The sequence below is a fragment of the Podarcis bocagei genome, assembly GCF_964188305.1.
Source record: "Podarcis bocagei genome assembly, chromosome: 2".
In the NCBI taxonomy this organism is placed as follows: domain Eukaryota; kingdom Metazoa; phylum Chordata; class Lepidosauria; order Squamata; family Lacertidae; genus Podarcis; species Podarcis bocagei.
In genome coordinates this window covers 43,760,835-43,781,226 of record NC_138126.1, presented here as the reverse complement: position 1 = coordinate 43,781,226, position 20,392 = coordinate 43,760,835, and the positions used below count along the sequence as shown (strand labels likewise).

Below are 20,392 nucleotides of genomic sequence, written 5' to 3'. Positions count from 1 at the left end.
AGACCGAATCTAGAACCTTTTGCACGTGAAGTCTGTGCTCTGAGTTACGGCCACTTCCCTAATTTATCATAATTCTAGAAGAGTCCATTTGTGGAGGGCGGGGGGCATCACTACACCTAGTTTGCTTGGCTGTATGGATAAGGTTTCATCATGTCCTGACCTCACTTTCACTTCCTTATGCACTATTCCCTCCAAACTGTACCCATTCAATTAAATTTAGGTTGTTTTTGTGTGTGTGTGTGTGTGTGTGTGTGTGTGTGTGTGTGTGTTGCTCCTGAAGAAACTATATGAAGGCAGAGACACTGGAGAACTGACATTTATGTAGATGCCATGCTAATCTGCAGCAAAACATTATCCTTCCTTATATGCTTTTTTAAATAAAAAAAAGTAATATTTAAATGCTTGCAAGCTATCTGCCAGGCAGATGCCGAAGAGGCACCTCTATTATGCAAACAATGGGGAAATGCAGCCTTATCTTTTCACACCACCAGGCCTCTGGGCTGCGAAATACATTTTTGCATTAATTTACATTTTATTTGCCCGATTCAGCTGGCTACAATAACTCTGCTCCATGAATGCAAAGGCATGGATGCTGCTGTTCTCTTCCCATGTGCTTTAGCTGCTGCCTACACGGCACTTCCTCTTTATCATTTTCATAATCTGGGAAGCAGCAGGGTGCATGAAATCACTCCTTAGCTCACTTTAAAAAAATAAATACCTCCACGGCCCCTCCAGAGCTCTTCCTGATTGTTTGAAGCATCTTGAGGGATTTGGGGGGGGGGGCATAGAGACTACTATCCTCTTCTTGCCTGTAGACAATTACCACGGCCACAGGAGCCATGAATATATCAGAGATGGACTGAAATGAGAAGAAGTGGGCATTTGTGGTGTAACCCAGGGCTTCAGCAGCAGTATCTTATGGAAGAATATGATGCATGGTCACCAATTCAAAATTTGTTTGTTCATATTTCAGGAGCCAGGCCAATAATAAATAGGGCGGAAAGGTAGGGATGGAGGAGAGCGTTGTTTGGGCCACAGTGAACTGATTCGCACCTCCCAAACGAATACATGGTTTGGGGATGTAATTATCCTTTGGATTTTGCACCTCTCTGAATTTTGTGATATGGTTCTTGCCTCAAGAAAGGACCAAAATATGTATTAAAACCCCCGAAGTGTATTTTATGTGAAATTATGAGAAATGTGTATATTGAGATAAAATGTGAATTTAAATAACATTTTGCAATGAAATACATATTTAAGTATGTATATAAATAAGATTTTGTGTGTGTGTGGACTTAAAAAGCCCCCTGCAGATTGTGGAAAGAGGATGGAATGGGATAAATATGTGCAAAATTCCAGCAAAGTCTGGAAACAGACTAAACTCATCTCTAGCTGCAGCTTGGAATTGATATGTCGGTTTAGTTAATTGACAAAAGATGTGTGGTTAATAATACAGTTGTTTTAAATATTCCTTATACAGTTACTTATTGAAACTCTGGCTGCCAAACCTCATCGCAGCTAAGTGCTTTGTGGGGATGGAAGGATCTGTCAATTAAAGTTCTCTCAATTTCTTAGTTTCCCAATCATAAATTCAGTTCTCTACGTTTCTGCAACAGTTTGCATTTTTAAAAGAAATTCTCATGGAAGTTTATTAGCATTTTAGAGCAGAATTCTATAGCAAGATCCAGCAGGAACTGTGGGGTTAAGATCCAGCCAATCTCCAGGTGAGCTGCAAGGTTCCTGGCACACACCGGCTACTCTGGCTTAACACCTTTGTCCTTGGTCAGCTGGAGATATGCCAATGTCTCTCCCCCATCCTGGCACAGGCCTGGCAGGCTGAGCTGAGCCAGGTGGATCGTAAGATGGCGTAAGCCCTTAAACTGGCATAAGCCCTGAAAAAGAGCCTTTCTGGGGGTGTGGTGGAGGCGGGACCAGAGAGGCAGGACCAGTTGGATCAGCTCTGCCACATGACTGACCAACATGACAGAAGTTAAAGCGGTAAAAAGGGTGGTGAAACTCGAACACTATTTTAAAGGTTTGTTTTCCCTCTGCCAGGCTTAGGCCGGCTCATTCAGCGGTAGCCCCACTCCTGAATAGGTTTTAGATCTGGCAGTGTACTTCACGCCAACTTAACTTATGCTAGAGTTGCTTTATATGCCAGGTTCTTGTGTATAGGATTGCTCCCGTAGTGTGAGTTTCTCATAATGAACACATTTTTATGTGCAGTTTTCACTGATGTACTCATTTTTTTTTGCAAGAAACTCCTCCTAATGTAATGCATTTTTGTATGTTATTTTCATGCATACGGTATATTCATTTTTATGCACACTTTCCCCTAATATATGCATTTTTGTAAAAGCTGTTTGGTTACGGAACAGCATCACAAAATTTGGATGAGCACAGATGTTGGAGGGTGGATGTGTTTCAGTTCTCATATTGCTTTGGAAAGTGCAGATTTGATAGATTTGGCTTTAAATATGAGCGGAACTGAATCTCTTCCCCATCACTATTTGTGACAGAATATCAGGAGTTCCACAATGAAATAATATGTTTCATTAATGGATGGCAGTCGTAATGATCAGTAGAAACATTATTATGAATGGACTTAGTCCATATATATTTTTTGCCACGTTATTCCTCATAAGAAATGATATCCCAATGGCCAACATAATTTTGCAGAAATGATGACTTGCACATGATGCATTATTCATCATTTTGATTCATTTAATTAATTGTTGTGACCTCTTGATAAAATTCCATCTATATTACTGCTGACCTTGTGTCACTTCGATTGCACTTTGACAGATAATGATTTTTTTCTCTGTATGTAATAATTATAATAATTAGAACAAGGATGCTGCTGCCTGTGGTTGCCATCTGTCCACTTGCTAAGCTAGAGGAAAACTTCAGTGACTTCTGATACATTTTTTGTATATTTGGGGCTTTTGGCTTCTAGAAGTAGAAACTAATCTCTGATTATCATGCATGCGGTCTTGTAGTCATACAGACTCGAACACTCCAAATCAGGATATACAGAAGTTAAGTTGCCTGTGCAATATTCTTCAAGTTGATTGGATCTATAATACATTAGATCAGCCTTTCTCAACCTGTGGGTCCCCAGATGTTCTTGAACTACAACTCTCATCACCCCTAGCTAGCAAGGCCAGAGCTCAGGGATGATGGGCGTTGTAGTCCAACAACATCTGGGGACCCACAGGTTGAGAACCACTGCATTAGATGAACTGAGGTCTCATTGAAATCAGTGCAACAAGATAGACATACCATACATTTCAAGCATGCTGATTCCCCCTTAGTCATGGCTTCTCCCAAAGAATTATGGGAGCTGTTGTTTGTGCAGTGAGATGAGAGTTATTAAGAGACTCTTATTCCCCTCACAGAACTAAAATTCCCAGAGTTCCCTGTGACGAGGGATTGATTGTTAAACCACTCTGAGAATTGTAGCTCTGCGAGGGAAGCAGGGTGTCTCCTAATAACTCTTGGCACCCTTGACAAATTACAGTTCCAATAATTCTTTGGTGGAAGCCACAACTGTTTAAAGTGGGGTTATAGTGCTTTAGATGTATGGTGTCAATGCAGATTCAATCATGGCATAAGTCCCATGGATATCCGTGGGAACTAAGTGCAAGTAACTTAGTCTGGATTCAACCTAGTATCTGTATGTACAGCACTTGGGGGAAGAGGAGGGAAGGTGAGGCACCCAGAAGCTCATATACCTCAGTTGCTTAGGCTCAAGATTGAGTGAATCCCTTGTGACAGTTGGCTGCAGGCAGGTGAAAGGGCAGTAGCAAAGAAGGAAGACCTGTCTGGTGGCCTCCCTCAGCAGCAAGTCACTGTTTAGACTGAAGGGAGATAGCACATGAGGCAGGCTATACATCAGCTTGGCCCTTCAACACCTGGATTTCCAGGCCAGGAGGATTATGAAGACCTGCATAGCTCTTGCACATGAAACTGCTTATAGGTCTCTTCTCTCACCCGCAGCCCCACTTGCAGAAGGAGCAAGCAGAAAGTGTCTGATCTACAGGACTCCTGACAGCAGCCCCACATTTGCCTGACAATATCCATATCAACAATTTCTATCGTCTCTATGCCTCTGTTGCTTCCCCGTGAAATGAAGGCAACCATATTGCCTGGTGTCAAAACGGATATTGTACAACAATGTGCATTAGTATGTGCACGTTCCCGAGTATGATAAGATTCCAGGGCCATAAATATGGCCAGAGCTAATTATGTAGATAACGGGTACATAGGGAAGATCTGCATGAAGACATTCCCTGCATAATAAGGGGCGTGTGTGGAAATAAGCTAGTATATAAAGCTTTACAAAGCACACCATTAAATGTGAATGCTGAAAGGAGCAATGACCTACATATCAGGAACAGTTGCAATTTCCTCTGCATTGTGTCTGTAGCTAAATTTTGCCTGACCCACTAATATCCTTGCTGAATGGAAGGAAAAGCTGCAGACAGACCTGTTTGCTAACTCCCCCTGCTCTCCCAGTGAAGCAAGTCTAATTGATCTCAAAGGGACTTCGGACTGCATAGGACTGCGCTGTGATTCTTTCTTGCCAGCCCTGGGATACAGACTCCATGGAGGGGTGGAGATGGTTACCTGACCTCCTGGCACAGTTGCTGCTGCTGTTTACCAGGAGGGAGAGTGGTAGGCAGTGGAGAGGGCAGTATAGTGCAAACACACCAGCAGAAGCACCAGATTAGCTCTGCTGCTGAGTTTGCACCACACCAGCCTTGTCCCTTCCCTGTAAGCAGCAGTGACTCCACTGTTGGGAGGTCAGGAAAGCACCTCTGCCCCACCACACTGCTCGCTGCTGGATACAGGGAGGTGGTGGAATAAGGACAGAGTTGCATGTGCTGCACACTGCATCCTAAAGCAGCCTGTCTTCCTTTGTCTCCTTGGTTTTTGTCCATCATGCTTTAGAGAGGCTGCAGTTCTCTAAACATTTTTCTCACTCCCACCCCAATCTTCCACCTTAACTGAAGTACAACACTCAACTTATGTCCCTTAACATATGTAGTTAATAGTTTCACTTCTATCAACGTTTAATTGTCTTTTGATGATTGATTTTTCTGTTTTTGGTGGTTCTTGTTTTTATCTGTAAGCTGCCTCAAGTCCTTTCAGGGTATAAATAAATATATAACAATAATAATTAATAGGGTTGACTCCACAACAGCCATGGCATCTTGGGACTTCCTGTGGGAAGTCATACTTGCAGACAGCAATGCCTACCCTGAGCCCCATTAGTTTTAGTATCCTAATAATAATGTTTTAATTATTGGACAACTACAAAATATATGAATAAAGTCTGCATAGTTATGCTAATGCAAGACATTTGCTGTGCAATGGAACTTCCCACCCTTCCACACTCCCTATGTGCTTGTCTCCAATCTGCTCTAAGTTTCCTCCAACCCTCCACAGCAGATTTGGGAAGGGCACATGGGAAGAGGCAAGAGAGGGCAGTTTCTGTTGCACAAACCAATATCCTTGCACTAGCGGAAGTACTTCATTGGATTCTGGCCTATATTTTAAAAGCTGGTAGACTGGAGAAATTTCTTGCACTCGTTTTCTTTTATAATTTATCCATATTTCCTAATCAGAGCACTTAGTGCTCCTCTTGCTCGAAAGTACTGAAATAAAAATGGCCATGTCATCCAATGCCTCCGCCACTTCCTCAGCTGTCATAATATCCCACCAATTCATTAAACCGTTGATAGAATCCAGACACAATGAGTGCCATATAGATAAGTCACCAGTCATCCCAGAGGCATAAGATAAAAATGCATTATTAAAAAGGGGAGATTTGGGATGATAGTCATGGATATAGCTTTCCTTTGATTTAATACCAAACCTCCAGGGATGCTTGTACTGATGGCGATTTTCAATTGCTTCCATCCAATTTGCATCTTTAAACTTTTAAGGTGCTCATTCACCATTTTAACTTCTGCTCTTATTGTGTCATCTGGGTACTGCTATCCTTTCATAAGTGCCATTCTTGCAGCTTGGTAATAGCAAAAGTGACTCAGCAGATGGGGTGAAGCCAGTACACTAACTTTCTGATATGAGGGTTGTTGTTGCTTACCAGAAGGGAGAAGGGGAAGGGTGAGGTGACAGGGATGCAAGCATACTGCCAAGGAGCACTGGATCAGCTCTGCCAGTGTGCTTATAGCATACCATATCCACCACCTCACCCCTCTTCCTACCAGTAAGCTAGTGTAATGACTCCACTCCACCTAACGAGCCACTTCTGGATATATTTGGCACCCCAATGCCTCGATGGTTTTGCTTTTTATTGGGTACTGGGGAAGGGAGTTGAATATATGTATATTTTAATGAGTTTCAGAACAAACACAAACAATATACAGAATAAAAACATACTGTATTCTGAACTCAAAAACATCAGCCGCCCTTCCCCTTAGTAACCACAGACCCTCTCACATCCCTTCCCCAGAGAGCTTAATTGCACTAGCACATCCAAAGCATATTCAAAATACTTTGTCACAGCAGGAAGAGACAGATTAAAGAAAAGGGATTCAATGTATGCACCTATCACATACCTAAAAGAGCCAGACAGATCTGCATTGGCCTGGAACTCGTCTTTTATCTCCTTGCATAGTCTCATATTCAATAAAGGAACTACTACTACTACTACTACTACTACTACTACTACTACTACTAACATGCCAATGGTTGCACCACATCCCAAACAAATGGATCTCACTTTCTTTATATCATACGTTTGTGGCCTCGCTAGGAGATTTTTGGGCCCATATGAAATCTAATACCCAGATTTACTAGAGTAATGGGTTGAACATGCATGGGTATTTTTATCACTCAATATGTAATTTAGAGAAAACATTCATTTAATGGTATGAATTGTTCCCATCAAAGAGACTGGACGTTTCTCCATAGCTCTCAATCTTTAACTTATTCAAAGAGCTTACCTTTTGGGGGCCATATATGCCATCCCTTTAGAAAACAACAACAGCTGTTTTTCATTTGAATGGGGTTTTTGTGGTCTTTCATCAGATTTCGTCCTTTTCCTTGACATCACATGGTATCAGTTTTAAATCACATTTCCTGCCACAATCAATTTCCTCCCTTACATGGAGCCTCATAGATCCACACAACCAATCAGGTAAGACACAGAAGATGGTGTGATGTTGCCTGGTGACCCATGACATTACTATGTCAGTGAACAGGGAGTCCAAATAAATCAGAAACGAGCACGAGGCATGCTGCACTCACATCAGCATGCTTTAGTGTAAGTGCATAATTTATGCACTGATGGCAGTGACGGTTGCTCCATTCAGATTACAAACAAGCATGGGCAAACGTCCCCAGCATAACAATTGCCACAAAATGCATGATGGTACTCTGCAACAAAACAGAAACCATACATGGAAGCAGGGTCAGCGTCAGGGGTTGGCATTATCAGACATCTGCCAGTGCCTATACAGTGGTACCTCAGGTTACATACGCTTCAGGTTACATACGCTTCAGGTTACAGATTCCGCTAACCCAGAAATAGTGCTTCAGGTTAAGAACTTTGCTTCAGGATGAGAACAGAAATCGTGCTCTGGCAGCGCGGCGGCAGCAGGAGGCCCCATTAGCTAAAGTGGTGCTTCAGGTTAAGTACAGTTTCAGGTTCAGTACGGACCTCCAGAACGAATTACGTAAGTACTTAACCTGAGGTACCACTGTACTCCTTTCGGAGATCCACTGCTGATCACCAGAGCCTCCTGCTCCTCTTCCTTGTGGTTGCCATGTGTTAACTTGCCCCTTTAAGCACAAAATCATTGAAAAGATGCAGCAGCACTGCCTTGTCACCTTGCACTTCTGTTCTGCGTGGTTGTGTGGACTGGGAACAGAGAGACACTGCAAGTGAATGGAGTGCAGTGACATTAGACAAGAAAGAAGTGGGCGCACTCAGAAAGGGGGTCCCACTGACAACATCTCACCCAAGGACACCCCCCCCACACACACACAAAAACAAACTTGGAGCTAGCACTGCATGGATACTGTAGACTCAGTTCTTTTTTTCTGTTTTGCAAAGCACATTCACCAGTGGAAACATTTAAGCAGGTGCATAAAAGGGTTCTTGGTAGTGTGTGCAGAGCCTGTTGTGCATACAACTGTACAGGTGTAGGCTCTGTTCTTTTTGTTTTGTTTTTGTGGTTATTATTATTATTAGGTGTGGGCTCTGTTGAATGAATGTGCATAGGCTGTGAAATTATTAAAGATGGGATACAAATTTGATTAGTTCACATTTAAAGGCCCACCTTCCTAATTCACACTGCCTGAAACAATATGTGAAATGAAAAACATTTGTTCTTCAAAACATTTGTTCTTCAATACACATTTTGAGATGCAATTCTCCACCCAAATAATGGGAACTAAAATGCAGGTACCAAAGAAAAGGATGCACAAATCTACATATTAGTATAAAAAACCTCTACAAAAATACATTATATTAGAATCTTAGGGAAAATTGCAAGGGGGGAGTGCATACAAAATTGCATGCAAATTTTAATCTATTAGGAGAACTATTCACTAGTGGTGAATTTTCATGAGAAACTTAAGAAAAATTCAGAAACTGTGGCGAACAGAATTTAAGACTGGGGAAAAGAGAAACTGGGAGAAACTGAAATCAACAGGTTTGCCAATTCCTAGACAGAATGAGCCAACACAATGCTCCTCCCAACCACATTTGTTCCCCGAACATGTTTTGAATGATTGAACCAGACTGACATTTTCACATTCAAATTACAGAGGTGGGAAATGTAATGTAACCCAAAATCAAACTGCAAAGCTGGATTTAAGCAATGTCTGCATGAATGGCCCTAGAAAGCATAGATAGCAAAGATGACCATCTGGCTACTGAACAATCCTTAGTCCCTCCTTTCCTCCCCTCAGCTCCTGGCACATAGCAATCTCATTCACACAGTCTCCTTACCCCTTACACAGAGATGCAGATTGCATAAGCCAATTAGGTGGTCACAGGATCCCTGGCTTTCCATCTCCTCCTCCACCCTGAAATCCTCTTTCCATCTCCTCCTCCTTCTTGAAGATTTTTTAACCATCTGGAAAACCTTGATAACTTTCTTCATTTTCTCTGCACCACCAAGGAGAGAGGGCAGAAGAGAAAGTGCAAGGTCTACAAATCCTTTGAACTCCTGTATTTGAGCAGTCCTAGCTTCTTCATTTGAAAGAAGAATGGATATATATATATATATATATATATATATATATATATATATATATATATATTTGCTTTCGTAGATTTTCACGGGTACAGGAATGCAGGTTTTGGTGTCTTCGGGTGTCTTCCCGTGTAAGAGTTGGGGTGTCTAGGCGACGTTTCGACGAGGTCTCACTCGTCATCTTCAGGCTGGTGCTTTCGGCTTCTTGTTACTAGAACAGAGCAGGATCTCAGTGTTTGAGTTCCTATAAATACTGTTGAGGGGGTGTGGTGTATAGCCTCCAACGTTCTGGGCAGAGAGGGAGTTCCCAGGTTAGTGTGCCTTTTCTTCTTTTGTTCCTTAATTACTTGAGGGATATCTTGAGTGATTTCTTGAGTGATATTCTGAGTACCACTTAGGAGGGTCATTAGGTGTGGAACTCAAACACTGAGATCCTGCTCTGTTCTAGTAACAAGAAGCCGAAAGCACCAGCCTGAAGATGACGAGTGAGACCTCGTCGAAACGTCGCCTAGACACCCCAACTCTTACACGGGAAGACACCCGAAGACACCAAAACCTGCATATATATATATATATATATATACACACCAGGTCCTTCAGCAACACCCACAAGCGCTGGTGTGGTTGTAAAAATAAAACAAAACCTTCCCCGCATGTAGGGAGGAGGAAGAAAAGGTGGAAGGCACGAAGCCACAGCCTGTACGTGGTGCTCTCAAAAGTGTGAGCAAACACACACACGCACATGCACACACACACAGAGAGAGCTCATCTCTGGCAACTTGTGCAAGCAAATAACTCAGAAGGGCAGCAGCTCGTTTTACGAGGTTTCCAATTTCTGTTCTCAATGCTAGATGCATTCTGGCAGATCTGAAATGCTCTCCGGGCAAAGAGTGTCAACACTGGTGAAGAAAGAGCAGTGACTCTTCAAAACACAACATTGGCTTGAAGGATCAGAAATAGCCAGTACGGAACCTGAGAAAAGCTTCCAAGTAGGCTTCTTTATCTCTAGCAACAAACCTTTTTTTGGTTTTTGTTTCTAACCTTAAACATTTATTTTGTTTATCTTTTTCTGTGGTAAGGTCAATGGGCCCTTTAGAATTGGACATTAATATGTTGGATAATTTCTGCCCAATGTCATACATTCCATTTTTGGGTAAGGTGTTTTGTGTGTGTGGTGGCAGGGCTAAGAATGTGTGGGTGGAGCTGTTTATCTGGGCCCATCATGATATAGCTTTAAGCCTTGGTTGCCCTAGTTACTAGATTATCTTCACAGGGAGCTAGATGGGTGGGTGCTGCTTCTGCTGGGCCTTTCAGTGGCTTTTAATACCATCCATCATGGTAATGTTCTGAACCAGTGTGCAGTGCCTCCAGCCCAGTCTTGTGGAGAGGTCTTAGAAGGTAACTCTTGCGTTTGGCCCCTTGGCCTTTGGGTTGTGCTTTTCAAACCTGTTACAAGTTCACCCAGATCACCAATCTTTTCTTCCAAGTCAGCCTCCAACCCTCCTTCTAGTGCCCACTCATCCATGTTTGGCTATCTCTCCGTCCATCCAGACCCTGATGGGTGGGGCAGGTGGCAGTGAGATTAGGGTTGTGCAGGCATTCTGGGGAAAAGATGTAACATTTTTCTATAGGGTTGGACATTTATGTGGTTTCCTGTTTTCAGTTCCATGGGACATCTTTAAGACGAACCAATTCAGGGTGCAGTCCCATACACATTTATCAGGGCCTTGAAAGGAAAGCACCACTGCTCTGAATTGTGCTTGGGAACAGACTGGAAGCCAACGTCGCAAGTGCCAAAATCTCCTCTCCTGCACATCGATTCAAAGTGTCCCTTCCATACGTACCAATGTTTTGGTTGGTTTTCTTTTTTTGCCTCCCTATAATCCTTCATAAATTCCCCATCAATAAGATTTATGAGTACAACTCCACTTTATTTTGATGGTTATTTCTAACACTAGTACCGCCGTTGTGTCGACATAATTAGCAATGAGTCTAATAACACCAAACCAATGTAATAGTCGCTTTATCAGCTTCCGGCTTCATTAGTCAGAGCTGACATAATCAATTCATGTTGCCACTAGCTGGGCCCAAGCAGCAGCAGCAGCACTTTCCATGTGTAACAAAAGCTGGCCTGGGGAGCTGCAGCAGGGCAGGGATTTCCTTCTCCAACTGGCAGCAGGAAGGGATATGCCTGAAGGAGCAGCTCCATTCATAATGAATATTATTGCAATGCTGGCACGTTCACCATCCAATCCCAAGGAAATACTAAACACCTGAGAGGGTCCCTGAAGGTTCCAACTATTTGAAAGTTGCCCACTTTAGTAGGGTAAGAGGCATAAGGCTCCTATATTCTCTTTGATCCTGTAAAAACTGGAACCAAGTTTTTCTGGTCCTTGGACTGGAGACCATCACACTCCCTCTACAGTTCAGCTTACGTGGATGGAGCTAACCACATTTACCCAAAGTAATCCCTTTCGCTTGTGGACCCCAGGCCTCTGCCTGGTTATCCTACCTTCTGGAGTCAACCTTGGTTCTGTTGCTGACCCTCTCTTCCTGCTTCCTGTGCGACAACACTGAATTTTTCATTCCTCCAGGAATTGGGTGGTGGTAGTGCAAGCACTTACATCTGATGGACTTTCAAAAAGTGGTTGGAATCCGTCTGCTTTTCCACACACACAAACCCTCTACTTTGTCATGACTGAGCCGGTTGAAATAGAAAATGCAGACTGTAGGGTTAGATCTGGATCCTGCTCTGTCAATCGTTCTCCTCTTACCTAGAAGGATCTCCAGTTTTTGCATGATCAGTTACATGGTGGAGCAAGCGAATATGCATATACAAAGTAAGGACTAAGCTGTTCTACAGGTGTCTGTTGAAGGTCAGGGGCTGTCACAGTATAAAATATTAGGCAAGAGAGCTTTGTGGAACATGGCTGTGATATGACCTGTCAAAAAAAACCCAGGCATGCCACAGCCTGAGATGAAATATCTCATGAAAAGACCGCAACTGTCAATCAGGGATCATATTATTATGGGAGATATTGAAATTTTCAATTGCTTTCTTTATGCTGCTGTAGTCTAGTGGCGAAGAGACTAAACCGAGAACAGCAAATCAGGGATGGAGGAGGAAACTGGATCAGTTAGCACATACCAAATTTGAAGGAATATACAAACTGAAACACAGCTATCCTTTGAAATTTGCACTTACTGATATGTTGAACAGGTTCTTAGAATCAGTGTTTGGCCACAGGTTGCTCCTCTTTTTTTGTCACAACTGCCAATTTGTGGTTTCTGAAATGCTTGTGGTTTCTAAAGGGCCTCAGGCTGCTCCCAACCTTTGTTAGAGCAAGTTGCTTCCTCAGAGCTGTCCATGGTCCAACAAACAACCTTCGATTAGCCTTGTCTCCTTCCCTTTGTCCCCTTGTCCCCTTCCCCTTGCCAGCAACATGACACATGGAGCCAGAACATGACACAAATACACCAGGAATAGGGAACTCCGACTCACAAGTCTAATTAGCTCCAGCATGGGTCCCAATTTGGCCCATGAGGCTGTTTTCCCAAGCCACGCCCACATGCCCCACACTCCTGATTATTCCAGCACTGGGAACTCCCTCATGTAGCTAAGGAGGTACAGCCCATTGTAAGCACCATCAGTTGACTGACTGCTGGAGGCTGCAAAGCCCTGCACTTTACATGCACTAATGAACATGGCAGCACCTGCAAGGCATCAGGTTTCGCAAGTGATTATTTCAAATGACATGGGCAAAGTAACATGGCTATGTGACATTACTGGCCTGCTGGGGTGGAGGAAAGCCCCCCCCCTCAGCCTTATGTAGTTCCCCAACCACCCTTTGCATTGCACCACCCTTTGACAGCTCGTTACTCTATGACTGTCTGGTGAGCCTAATAAAATGGATTTTATACCATTTACTGTTGCTCTCTCCCCCTCCTTCTCGCTCTGTTTATCAGCTGCCCACATTTTGGACCCATAGCCTGTGTATTGCTATGGGGTCTTGCCATGATTTCTCTTGCACTAGAAATTTTACCACTATACCATGGAGTAGGTGACCTGAGATAAAGTGCTATCTCTCAGCCACTACAATACAGGAAAAATAACACTAACTTACAGACTTGTTCTGAAAATTCTAACTGACACTACTTTGCAAAGTATTTCAAACACACTAGAACACTCTAGCCACACACTACTGAAAGCTGGGAGTGATAGTCGGATAAGGCTGTGCTGTCAGGAACGGCAACACCCACCTGCCTGTCTCTTTCCCACATTATTTTATTTAGATACTTCCACCCGCTCTAGCCCATCTTTTTATGAAAATATATAGTCAATCTGGCAGTCCAAATAACAGTACTATTTAAAAATGATATATCCGAATTCAATGACTTATGATAAAAAAGCGTAATAAAAATTGCAATCAATATAACGCAAAGGATTCAAGTAATTAAACCTGGGGAAAAAGAGTGCTGAAAGAGGTAAATCCTAGCTACCTGTGGAAAGACAAGCTGTGATCACGCCAGGCAAACTTCCTTAGATCAGCAGAGCCACTATGGCAAACACCAGCCAATGGCAGAGAAACAAGGAGCGAGGCCTCACCATAGTGGCAGACTTTGGGCTCTCAAATTTCAGCAGCGCCCTGTGCGACACTAAAATTCAGCACACACCCACACACCCAGCCTCTTGTGCTCTGTTCTGCATCACTGTTGCGGCACCCCCTGCGGTGCCGGTGCCCAGTGTGGCCAAACTGGTTGAGCTACCCTAAAACCATCTCTGCTCAGCAGATCATGTCAAGGGTCAGGCCATTTTATTTACCCTGAATAATCTCACCAGCCTGTCTAAGCCAGCGTTGGCATTAAATAAGTGTTAAGTAATAGTATGAGTTGCGCTATGTAGAAATGCATCTGCTGTATTTGAGGAAGAACTGCAGCTTAATGATAAGAGCATGCTTTGTGAAGAAAAGACCCCTGGGTTCAGTCCCCTGCATCTTCTGCCAGGGCCAGGATGTTAGGATATTTCCATTCCACCTTAAAAGGGAGCAGGATGTTTGTGTCACAGCCTGTGTATTTCCTGTTTTCATGGGATGTTTCTGTTGTGTCTTTGCTTTCGTTTTCTCTCTGTGTCTGGAGACACTGATGCAGGCAGTCATGTCTTTCTTTGTTCTGATCAACGCTGAATAAAACTTGTAAATAATGCTCTCCTGAGTGCGACTTTCGCTGTGCATTATCTGCTGATAGAGTGTGCATGAGCTCTGGAATGTGGCAAGACATTTCAGGAAACTCATGTCACTAATTGCTGATACTGCGTGCCTACGGGAGATCGATGGATCGTCCGGCAGACGGCTTGGGGCCATGATGGACTTTGTCTCCCTGGCAGTATCCCAACAACAAAACCCTGGAAAGGTACTGCTAGCTGCTGTAGACAATATGGAGCTAGATGAACCAATATTACGAGTCAACAGAAGGCAGCTATCTATGCACAAGCACCAGTCTTGGTTGGTTTGCATCACTGAGACAATTCCTGGGTTTCTTCCACCATAAACTCCTGGTTCCAGAATGTATTTGCTTTCTGAAACTGATTGTTTGCAGTCCATTAAGCCGCAGCTTGGATTTGTGTCTCTGGGTGTGCTGGAGGCCTGCCCATCTCCTCATAACAGATCTCCTGCAACAGAATTAGGGCAGCACTGAAGTTCCCCTCATTTACGTGCATGATTCATGCTCAGTTTGTGGCTGCTTATTCCATGGATATAAATATCGTGTTGCAGGGTTGTAATCACAGCTTGTGTAATGGGAGGGTGGGAAGTAGCAGAGAATTCCCCAGCCTTAGTAAAGAACGAGGCTGCAAGACTCTAGGAATCTGCAGCACAAGACACAAAATCATGCTATGCTGTAAGCAGTCCTCAGGAATGCCAGCAAGGAAAGATCCTGCCTCCCCAACAATACTGAGGTTTCAGTAAGCACAGCTCTCTTCTAGTTTATCTCAATCTTCACCAACTGGGTGCCTCCTCTGCTGTTCTGGACTACAACTCCCATCACTCCCAGTCGCTGCTGGCTGGGACTGATGGGACTTGTAGTCCAGAACAACTGGAAGGCGCCAGGCTGCTGAAGGCTGGTTTAGCTGTTCCATGAATTTCAGAGCTTTCTAATTGTCCCCTCCAGCATTGGTCAGAAAGCTTGCTTTCCTGATCCTCTGTGTCGTATCTGATTCCCCCCCCCCTTTCATTTGGCAAGATATATCTCTCACATTCATAGCCCACCTTTCCTTCAAGGAGCTCAAGGCGGCATACATGGTTCACTCCCTCCCAATTTTATCTTCACAACAACCCTGTGAGGTAGGTTAGGCTGGGAGAATGTGGCTGTCACCCAGTGAGTTTCATGGGTGTGCAGGGATTTGAACCCTGGTCTCCCAGGGCATAGTCCAGCAATCTGACCACTACATCACACTGACTCTCTTTTAAGTTCATGACATCCTCCCCTATATGAATGCTTTGAAGGGATGTCTGGCTGAGTTCAACTTTGAATATAAGATTAAAGGAAAAGCAGAGTACACCTGGATAGGTAGAACATTGTGGTATAGAGGAGTTTGGTTGTGGCTAATTTTCCTGAAAACCTCCATCATCATCTGAAATGAACAGACCATGTAGTTGAGCCCCTTTTGCTTTTTCCTTTTTAAGCAAACCATTCACTTATCATGTTACTCTCAATTTAACTTGTTTATTTTGGGGTTAAATTATAAAGGAACAGCACTGACACAAATGCCATCATGTGAGTCACTAGATTGTAGGGTAGGCTTTTGCCTGACAAGGCGGAGAGTTAATGATTATTCTTGCAGCAAAAATGTATAACTCCCCCCTGCTCTCCTAAGAGAAAGTTCTATATTTACTAAAAGGGCTTTGGCAGTGTGTGAAAGGGATCTGTATGCCAGAAGGTCAATGCATGTCTCAGGATGTGATGCTCAATGCTCTTTATTTCAGGGGCAGAACAAGTCCTGGCCATGGGCTTAAGGAAGCAGAATAGCCACTGCTGCAACCACAGCTCCACCACTTGTACCAGCCAGTGTGGAAGGAGTAGAGGACACGGGAAAATGCCATTATGCTATGCCAGCTGCTAGGTGCAACAGAGAGACCCAGATCAGGTCCACTGCTATCCCATGATGACAGCAGGGTTGGCTCAACATCTGGTAGAGAGTGTGTTCAACTTCTGGTTACTCTGAGAATTCAATGAAGGGGGGGGGGAGTGGGAGCATTCTTACATGTGTTTCTGCAGCAGTACCAGAAATACATCTTTGGAGTACGTCTTCCAGAGTCAAAGTGGCCCTATCAAAAAGGTCCTCTCCTTCTTACCTAATAAGAGAGGACTTCCAACAAGAAGTTAAGGGGTGATATGATAGCCATGTTCAAGTATATAAAAGGATGTCACATAGAGGAGGGAGAAAGGTTGTTTTCTGCTGCTCCAGAGAAGTGGACACGGAGCAATGGATCCAAACTACAAGAAAGAAGATTCCACCTAAACATTAGGAAGAACTTCCTGACAGTAAGAGCTGTTCGACAGTGGAATTTGCTGCCAAGGAGTGTGGTGGAGTCTCCTTCTTTGGAGGTCTTTAAGCAGAGGCTTGACAACCATATGTCAGGAGTGCTCTGATGGTGTTTCCTGCTTGGCAGGGGGTTGGACTCGATGGCCCTTGTGGTCTCTTCCAACTCTATGATTCTATGATTCTAAGATGGCCTTCAAACAAAATGAACTCTCTGTTTTGTTTATTGATATTATTACCTCAAGGTCACGTCCCTACCAACAAGCCTACTTCTATTTTTGAATAAAATTTATTAGATTTTAAAAAGAGAAAAAAATATTATTATCAAATATCTTTTTTATATAAACTAAAATGTTAATCTAGATAAACACTCTGAACCAGAGGAAAAAGAAAGACAGAAAATAGAAAAAAGTGATAGGAGGCAGAGATATAGAGATAGCAAAACATTGAAAGAGAGAGAAAAAGACAATTAAAGTTAAGAAATGAAAGAACTTTCAATTTTTCATCTATCAGCTATATATAAACATTATTCAACTCATCCACTCCAATATAACACACAGCAAGACTACTTTCTATATCTTTAGCCTTCAAATCCAAATGACATTACTTCATTTTCATGCAAAAAGTTTCCAATCTTTAGTAAATGTTAACAATGACTTTTCTCTAATTAAACATGTCAGTTTCTCCATCTCAGCTAAGTCCAATAATTTCAAAAACCATTTCACCATTGTTGTTAGTGATGAGCCTTTCCATCTTTAGACATATAAAAGTCTCACTGCCATAATCATATATTGGAACAAAGTTCCATTATCTCTTTTTCTAATTGTACAGTGTGTGCATTGTTGTATGGATCTGCAGTGCACATAAATGGCATATAACATTGGGTGTAGAAGAATGCAAATAATGGGCAATAATTCTTTGTTAATTTTAGAACTGGTTTAAAAAAATAACTCACTTCTCATCAAGATCAAGGAGATGGGAATTAATAAAAAATATATATGTGTAAACAAGCCCAAGACTGAGATATTTAGAAAATTACTAGCAATTATGGCTATGCTTTGCCTCCACAGTCAGAGGCAGTAATGCTTTTGAACACTAGTTGCTGGGTGGCCACTTTGAGAACAGTGGTGCTCGACTAGATGGACCAGTGGCCTGATCTAGCAGGCTCTTCTTATAGTCTTTAAATTTCATCCCTATGCACAACCAAGAAGGGTAGGCACCAAAAGTGGCACCAGAGCAAGTAGTTCCGATAACTCCATCAAGGAATGTCACAAATTCAGCCTAGCTTGCCTCCCCTGCAATTTTTGTTGCGGTTGTTCCTGTATTAGCAGAAGGCAGAGGAAGGCAATAATTCCTCTGAGTGGTTCTTACTATGAATAAGCCCAATGGGGGATTTGTTCCTTGAAAGACTAGCCCCTACTTGTCAGGGGAGTAAAAAGATATATGAAACCATATAATCAATACTTGGCCTGCTGCAGATTCCACTGTTTCTTCCTCCCGCAGAGTACGTCAGTTGACTAACCTTTCCTGTCCAGAGGAGAGAAATATCTCGACTCCTTGACTGTCACCTTGGGAGCAGGATTCACCAGAGCTGGGAATAAACCAGCAGCAAGGGGATCGAGGACATATTCACTGAGCAATGCAGGTATACAAATAAGCCTCTTTACAGAACATGGAAAATTATTCCTACTCTGAGGCTCTGCAGAATATTAATTCCAATGGTGGGACAACGTACAGGGACAATTGGACAAGTGTACAGGGCATCTGTGCCTGGCGTCCCAAATGAAAAACAGCGGAGACGCACAACAGCTGAAGAGAACATCTGCTGATTAATTTTAAAGCATAATAATCTGTGCACAAAGACTTCAGATCAACTCTCTTTTCATTACTCTCCAATCAATCTTATTTATTTAGCATTTATTTATTTATTACATCTCCTCTCTTAGGAGTCCAAGGTGGCTAACAGAATACCAACCAGTTCAAAAACTTTAAAGCGCTGTACAGAATAAAATAGCACAGAATTCAGAGTACAGCAGACAAGGAACAACGGGTCTCCAGTGGCATTCATGCTTCCTCGAAGGCCTGGATTAATGGTTCTGCAGCTGCGGGGGGGGGGGGGAGCATGCTAGTGGTGTAAGCAACAACTGCTGGTCTATGGAGTTCCATAGCTAGAGTGCCACCACAGAGAAGGCCATATCTCACGGCAGTGGCGTAGCGTGGGGGGTGCAGGGGGGGCCGGCCGCACTGGGCGCAACATCTGGGGGTTAGGGTTAGGGGGCGCAAATCCACGGGTTAGGGGGCGCAAATTACTTGCCTTGCCCCGGGTGCTGACAACCCACGCTACGCCACTGTCTCACGGCAGAAGGGCAATCCCCAAAGCATGGAGGGTGAATGGGGCCTGTGTCAGTGATTCAAAAGAAGGGGTGGGACCAGGAAGCATGGCTCAGCTCCAGCCCTCAACCCCCAGTCCCAGGGCCTGCTGCACCTTGCTATGGCACCAAAGAGCTAATAATGATCTTTACGCCTGCTTTCTGAAAGAATCTAGCCGCCACTTGCATTGGCAGCCAACATGGCAACCTGTTTTCATCAGATGACTGAAATAAATAAACAAACTTGAAACTATAGTGGAAATGGGAACTGTCTTTGTAATTAATATGAAAGAGCAATCACAGCGAGAAAAAGATTTATGAGAAACCACTGATTTCTAAGAGATCAGTAGCTCAAAAAAAATACGTGGTCCTATTCTGTAGCAATTCTTCTCCTTTCTGTTAATCAAACTGCCTTCCTTTAGCATTGCATGATTTCCAGCTGGTTTGCCACTTCCCATTAATTAACACACTGCCTGAATGCCAAAGCCCACGTCTTGCAGCTGGGATATTGCCTGTTCACCACAGTAAAACACCGTGCTGCTATTAACGTTCGTGGGAGAGAACATTAGGAGATGAATGTGGCTGCTTAATGCAAGCGATCAGAAGCTCTGCTCTGCTCTCTAGGTTTGGAGCTGATGGGATTTTCTTTTTTTAATAATGAGAAGAAGATGAGGCTGCAGAGCGAGGTCACACACTTCAAATCTTTCCAGTTATGACTTCCTCAGCATCTTTCCCCTTTCAGAATGGACTGTTAAAGCAACAAACACCTTATGAAGAGAAGAAAGCAAAGCTGGCGGAACTGGGCTAAACTGGGCTCCAGTTTAAACTGGTACAATGCCTTGTTTAGAAGATTGGTTCTGTTCCACCACGGGATTCAAGGTTCAGAAAAATGAAACCCACATCAGCTTCTAAATTCCTGATCTTGGTTTTCAGCATGCATGCCACTCCTGTGGCCAAAGTAGAGAATCACTACACGAACAACCACATAACAGTCCTACCAAATGACATAGTACTGAACTTTCTGTTGAGACTTACTTCTGAGTAAACATGTTTAAAATTGCAGCAGACATCAGGAGACTTGTGTCTGAACTTGGGGGCATTTGAAATGGCTAGATTTGACAGACGTGAACTTTAATATTGGTAAATTTGCTTTGAAGATTCAGTTCAGCTCTGCTCTGGGTTCTATTTGTTTGACTAGGGACCTCAAGGGTAATGTCATGAATTTAATGTCAAAACAGCACAGCAATTAGTGA

The 20,392-nt window shown here is 43.2% G+C and overlaps 1 protein-coding gene across 4 annotated transcripts in view; it reads right to left on the bottom strand.

Annotated features, from left to right (window-relative positions):
* Positions 1-20,392, bottom strand: part of GRIP2 (glutamate receptor interacting protein 2) — a 385,704-nt gene that overhangs the window by 211,972 nt on the left and 153,340 nt on the right. For 2 of the 4 annotated variants that reach the window (XM_081183988.1, XM_081183989.1), the window contains exon 1: positions 8,987-9,155. The exons of 1 other annotated variant lie outside the window; for it this stretch is intronic. In XM_081183988.1, the coding sequence (XP_081040114.1) occupies positions 8,987-9,140 (154 nt within the window). In that variant the 5' untranslated portion in view covers positions 9,141-9,155. Of the gene's footprint in view, positions 1-8,986; positions 9,158-20,392 lie in introns of those variants that run through there. One more of the 4 variants, XM_081183994.1, reaches the window with a different exon arrangement.